Source organism: Vicia villosa, unplaced genomic scaffold (assembly GCF_029867415.1).
Source record: "Vicia villosa cultivar HV-30 ecotype Madison, WI unplaced genomic scaffold, Vvil1.0 ctg.003278F_1_1, whole genome shotgun sequence".
NCBI lineage: Eukaryota > Viridiplantae > Streptophyta > Magnoliopsida > Fabales > Fabaceae > Vicia > Vicia villosa.
In genome coordinates this window covers 243,772-250,380 of record NW_026706162.1, presented here as the reverse complement: position 1 = coordinate 250,380, position 6,609 = coordinate 243,772, and the positions used below count along the sequence as shown (strand labels likewise).

Below are 6,609 nucleotides of genomic sequence, written 5' to 3'. Positions count from 1 at the left end.
GGTATCCAAAAGGAAATGAGTGTCATTTGGTAGGATTCTCCGATTCAGATTTTGCTGGCTGCAAATCCGATAGAAAAAGCACCAGTGGAACGTGTCATCTATTCTCAAATTCATTGATAAGTTGGCATAGCAAGAAACAAGTATCGGTTGCATTATCTACTGCTGAGGCAGAATATGTAGCTGCTGGAAGCTGCTGTGCACAAATATTATGGCTCAAGCAACAACTTCTTGACTTTGGTATTAAGCTTGATCGCATACCTATCATGTGCGATAACACAAGTGCCATAAACTTGAGTAAAAATCCTGTCTTACACTCACGTACCAAGCATATTGAAATAAGACATCACTTTCTACGAGATCATGTAGAGAAAGGAGACGTTACATTTGAACATGTAGAAAGCAAGAAGCAACTAGCTGACATCTTCACCAAACCTCTAGCAACGGAGCAATACTTCAACATTCGTAGGGAATTAGGGATACTCGATATCTCTAATTTGGGCTAATTACGTTTGTTCTCTCTTAATATTATTCCTTTACTTTATATATATATATATGTTCTTTCTTTGCTAACATTTTTCTTAGCGTAAAGGTAGTTCATCATCTAGCCAGGCGTCATTCCACATTGATTAAAGGCTGCCATTAAAGTTGAGAAAGCGGTAACGTTATTGTTGTTCACTTCCAAAAATATTATTGATACTATAATATGCTATCAATTAACATGCTTATAGTGACTTCATGCATATATCGCTCTTGCTCATGTGACTCTCATGCTATCACTAGCTACCTTTTTATGAATGCTAGCATTTTATCTATGTTTCTCTTGTTACTCTTCTATTTTCGTCGTATTTTTTTTTGATGTTGTCAAAGGGGGAGATAGATGCTGAGTGTACGGGGGAGCTTTGTTGAAGAGATTGCCTTGTTGAGAGATAGATGCTGGATGTACGGGGGAGCTTTGTTGAGTCTTTATCACTTACCACCAAAGCTTCGACTAATGGTTTGCCATCATCAAAAAGGGGGAGCATGTGAATACAAGATTACACTCAAAGATGTTTTTGATTTATGGCAAACTCAAATAAGCCTTCAAACAACAAGGCGGAAGCAGAAAACTCAAAGAAAAGCAAGCATTGATCACTCATGATAGTACAGGTTGATCTGTTATACTTATAGGTCGACTCAACACAAGCAGATCAAGAAGAATGCAGAAAACCAGCAGTTAGGTCGACCTACTGTCAACCCAGGTCGACCTAAAATGGAGAAAAATCCATATACTTCTGCTAGATCGACTCACACATCATCTAGGTCGACCTAAATTGATGAAATTTACATACCAGTCTGCTAGGTCGACCTACACAACAACTAGGTCGACCTAATCTGAGAAAATGTCCCCAGAATGCATTTGAAGAAGATTCTGGTCGACCTACTCCTTAAACAGGTCGACCTAACTGGGAGCAAAATTCTGCAAGCTCTGCTAGGTCGACCTAAGCACTACAAGAGGTCGACCTAACTGATCAAGAATGCCAAAAATTCTGTTTCTCTCATCTCCAAATGTTAAGCTATCATATATATTGTTCAAGGTTCATCATTCAAAACAACACCAACGACTGAAAGATACATAAACGCTTCTCATCTTCGTTCTTCATCATCTCCAACACAATTACACATAATCATTCTTGCGTTGCGGGTTAGTGATGAGTTCGATAACGTCCATGGAACGGAATTGAAGATTCCTAGTGGGTGAAGGTTTGTGGGGTTTGTTGGTGAATAGAATCTGCGGGTTTTGTCCTCCACGACGGGTGGTTCTTGGGGGTTTTTATCAAGAGGCGTTCATTGAGGATTCGGCTGAGTGTAACGATTGAGGAACAGGGAGTTCAAGGAATCAAGACACTGCAGAAGGGAATCAAAGTGAAGCTCTTGGATAACCTTGATCTTGCTCAAGATTAAGGGGGAAGAAGATTCAAAGGATCGACATAATTGGTTTATCGTTTATCGCTTTGTTATCTTCTTTGTATATACTACTTTCAACATTAATGAAAGATTACCCAATTTCAGTTTGGAATTGGGGGCAGACGTAGTCGTAGCGAGGACGATCGACGAACTGCCTAAACAAATATCATGTTCTTGTCGCTTTTACTTTTTCATTTACATTCTGTTCATATTTGGTTATAATAGCAAATTGATCAACGATTCGAGTGTTAAGATTGTGAATTAAGAACTTACATGAACATCACAATCCACCACACATTGAATCACCTTCAATTTGATCATTATCACCAAGTGTTTGTATATTTGTTTCTATCAATCTTACTGCATTGCAAACATTGTCCATCATACAAGAAGTTAATCTGATTTTCAATAAGAGCAACGCTTTGATTCTGCAACGTATACTCTTATCACTTACCTCAAGTCTTTGACTGGTTTTTTAAACACATATATAATCGTTTCGATAGTGGTTCGGAATAGACGCAAGTCGATTCAGAATCACTTCCGCTGAAAAGTCGTTCAACTCCGTAAAACTGTGAACGATCTATTCACCCCCCCTCTAGATCCTAAGGCCAGCGTCTAACAAGAATTACCAGTGTCAGCATTACTCAGAACCAAGACCAAGTCTTGCCAGCATAAGACCAAGTCAAGTCAAGAATAAGACAAATATCCCAACATTACTCAAGTAATTCTCGACATCTCTCATACAAAGATTTCAAGGACTTACACTCAATCTTGGCTCTATAAATAGAAGACATATCCTATGTTCTTCTTTAACGGAAAATCTGGCAAGCATACAAAGAAAGCCTAAAGTTCTAAAAGCAAAGTTATCATTCACTCTAAATGTTACCTTCTATATTCACCAGCATACAGTGAACCCATAAATATTAGAGTTATCATATTCAACCTCAATTTATATACTCACTGCCATATAGAGAGTATTTAGAAACTTATTGTAAACATCCTAAGATCACAAAGTATATCAAAGATATACAAAACCGATTATTCTGTAAGCTATCTGTAAGCTATACCATTCAGAAGTGTAAGCCCGGTGAGGCTAAGAATACATCGAAGAAAGAAGTTATTGTAAGAAGATTCAATAAAGGATAATCTCACAGGGTGTGGGGACTGGACTAACCAAGTTGGTGAACCAGGATAAGTTTTCTTGTCTTCTTCTTTCATAATCTTTTACTTATATTATTCATTACTATATTTGATCACACACATTAACACTCATTACTTAACATAAATTTTTAAGTTATTACTTATCATCCTTACTTCTTTAGAGCTAAAATTTAAATACTTAAACAAATTTAAAAAGGACACAATCCAACCCCCTTGTTGTGTCTTACCTTTTTCCATCAAAAGTTTCTAGTTTACACACATTGCAGAAATTTTTTATACATTGCAAATATGAGAGTAACAATCCTAAACTAAAGAATTTGGAGACAACTTCTCTTAAAGAGGCAAGGTTAAAAATTATCAAAGGGGCAACACAAAATACTAAAGTAAATTATGGCGATGATGAATTTCGTAAATATGAAGGAGATGCACAAGGGCATTTATGGAATGAGAGTCTCACAATCAATTGCAAAAATGAACTTCATGATAATGATATTTATACTCAATTTAATTCTTGTACTAAAGTGAGTGAAGATTCTTTTACGATTGCAGTTGCTTTGAAATCCGAGGAGCAATGTTTTTTAAGTGAAAATTCAAAGCTACTAACTCCTGGTATGTCTATATGCAAAGGTGAAAATTAACAAGGATGAAAAGGTGGAACGTTTGTAAATCAATGATGTAAAAGATGGAAATCTTGATATGGATGTTTCTCATGTTTTACTTGGTAGACCTTGACAATTTGATAATGATATCACTTATCGAGGATGGAATAACGTGATCATGTTTACATGGGGCACACATAAAATTGCTATGGCTTCTGCTTTACACTTTAATAAGAATTTAGGGGATATCTTTTTTAGTTTCTTGGTGATGACACAGAAAGAAAATGACACTGATGAGGCTATTAAATAAACTAAATTTTATGTCCAGTGACGTATACTCCATTGCCGAGTTTTAGTAGGTTGGGTGAGAATATACATTTCTCTTCTACCAAATTTACATTAAAAATGCTATAAATAATATTAACAAAAAGATATAATCATATTAAAGTTAAAAATTCATACATTTTGAAATGTTTTATTTGGTAGGTCATTCAATTTAATTACAAGAGCAGTGTATGCAAGTCTACTGTAATTACAATCCTTCATTTAGGTCTCTCGACTACATAATAAATCTTGAAGTTGTAGTAAATGGAACTAATTCAATTATCTTTATCGAGTTTTTGTCACTTTTCATAATTATGCCATTCTTCTAAATTTTTCGTGCTTAAGTGACACTCTTTTGGATTCTACGATCTGAATTAAATTTAGATTTTATAATTTCAACAGATAAAAATATATTATTATTATTATTATTATTATTATTATTATTATTATTATTATTATTGAAATTTCAAATTCAGTATTAATTGAAGTGATTTTGTTGGTACTTAATAACCGACTTGATGGTTAAATTTACAATTCATAATAATAATAATAATAATAATCTATAATAATAGTTAGATATTTTTAATCCCTTAAAATTTGAATTCAATTAAGATTATGAAATAAAAAAATTGTTTAGTGAAGGTATAAATATTCAAAATTTAGAATTTGGAGAATTTTTGTCAATTCAAAAAACTTATGAAAAAAATTTTATTCTTCCGTTTTTTATATGATAATTGATTTGTATTGGATGTACGAGGCCTTTCGTTATAAACATAAGTGATTTTCTAAGAAGATGTGAAACTCCATTGAAGGAGAAGGAAGAACACACGAAAGTGAGAGAAAAAGAGCGAGAGAAAAAGATATTGATCCATTGATTGAAGAAGTTAGTTACATTCTCAAACTATATAACAACCAACTGAAACTAACCTAACTGAACAAAAGAGTAGCTAATCCAATACATGAGAGTGCATGGTAAGATAATAAACTCTCACTAATTATAAGCTACGTGAGCGAATCGTTTTCATGCAACTTGCTACGTGATTCTTCTACTGTTAATACTCCCTCACAAGCTTGAGGTTGGAAAATATCCACCAAGCCAAGCTTGCCCAAACAATCAGTAAATGGACGTGGGCCAAGAGCTTTCGTAAACACATCAGCAGCTTGATCATGAGAACGAATTGGAAGCAGACGCATCACACGAGTTTGAAGCTTCCCTCAAACTAAATGACAATCAATATCGATATGTTTCGTCCTTTCATGAAACACCGTATTGGTGGAAATTTGTATGGAACTTTGATTATCGCAGTACAAGACGGGAAGACGAGATGAATGTTGGTGATAATCATGCAACAGGAAACACATCCATTGAAGTTCACGAGTCGCATATGCTAAGGCTCGATATTCAGCTTCTGTGGAGGAGCAACTAACAATAGGCTGTTTCTTGGATTTCCAAGATAGTAATGAGTCTCCAATGAAAAAACAATATCCTGAAATTGATCGTCTGGTTTCAATGCAGCCACCCCAATCAGCATCACTGAATCCCAGGATTTGTAAGGCAGATGAAGAGGATAGAAGAATACCACGTGGAGGAGACCATTTAAGGTGTCTTAGGACACGCAAGGAATCTCGATAATGTGCTTCAGTGGGAGCACTCATGAATTGACTGAGTTGTTGCATGGCAAATGCAATGTCAGGGCGAGTTGTGGTGAGATATATAAATCTTCCAACAAGTTTCCGATACGCAGTGACATCGGAGAATAAATTGCCATTGTCTTGATGAACACGAATGGATGCATCCAAGGGAGTGGAGGATAGCTTACATCGAGTGAGACCAACATCTTAAAGGAGATGTAGAAAATACTTTCGTTGACCGAGTGTAATGCCTTTAGAAGATCTAGCAACCTCGAGCCCTAATTGTTTTTCAAATTTTCCCAGATCCTTGATGCGAAAAGCACGATGCAAAGCTTGTTTCAAGGCTTCAAAGACACTTAGAGAAGTGCCATCTAAGATTATGTCATCAACATACACCAATAAAGCTGTTAAAGAGGTAGAATTGGACTTGATGAAGAGTGTGTGATCAGCAGCAGCAACATGTTTGAAACCTTGTGCCATAAGGAATGTAGTGAGCTTTTTAAACCATTGTCTACTAGCCTGCTTTAATCCATATAGAGACTCAGTGAGTTTGCATACTTGGCCAGTTTTAGAAGCAGTTACACCTTGAGGAACTCACATATACACGGATTCATTTAAATAACCATGTAAGAATGCATTATTTACATCTAATTGATGTAAATTCCAACCATGAATAGCAGTCAGAGCAAGGAGAACTCGTACTGTAGTTAGCTTGGAAATTGGAGAGAAAGTTTTAAGATAATCCAAACCTGCAGTTTGGTTGAAACCCTGAGCAACTAGACAAGCTTTAAACCTCTCGATAGTGCCATCAACATGTCTTTTAACCTTCTAGACCCATTTACTTCATATGGTAGATGCATCAGGAGGAAGTTCAACAAATTCCCAGGTTTGATTATTGTTAAGAGCCTCTATTTCAGTGTGCATCGCTTGAACTCATCTGGGATCTTTA

At 35.7% G+C, this 6,609-nt stretch overlaps 1 protein-coding gene across 1 annotated transcript; it reads right to left on the bottom strand.

The window, feature by feature from the left end:
* Positions 1–5,243: 5,243 nt before the first annotated feature.
* LOC131640702 (uncharacterized mitochondrial protein AtMg00810-like) lies at positions 5,244–6,140 on the bottom strand. Its single transcript, XM_058911087.1, has 2 exons — positions 5,912–6,140; positions 5,244–5,866 (listed from the first exon to the last, which is right to left on the bottom strand). Exons 1-2 carry the CDS (start codon positions 6,138–6,140, stop codon positions 5,244–5,246), a joined length of 852 nt encoding a protein of 283 aa, XP_058767070.1.
* Between the last annotated feature and the right edge of the window lie 469 nt (positions 6,141–6,609).

What these genes read in the sequence shown, in the direction of transcription:
- LOC131640702 (XM_058911087.1), bottom strand. Translation starts at nt 6,140, where the DNA reads ATGGCACAAGGTTTCAAACATGTTGCTGCTGCTGATCACACACTCTTC. An exon ending in GGTTGCTAGATCTTCTAAAG is followed by an intron (nt 5,867 to 5,911) that starts GCATTACACTCG and finishes ATCTCCTTTAAG; the next exon opens with ATGTTGGTCTCACTCGATGT.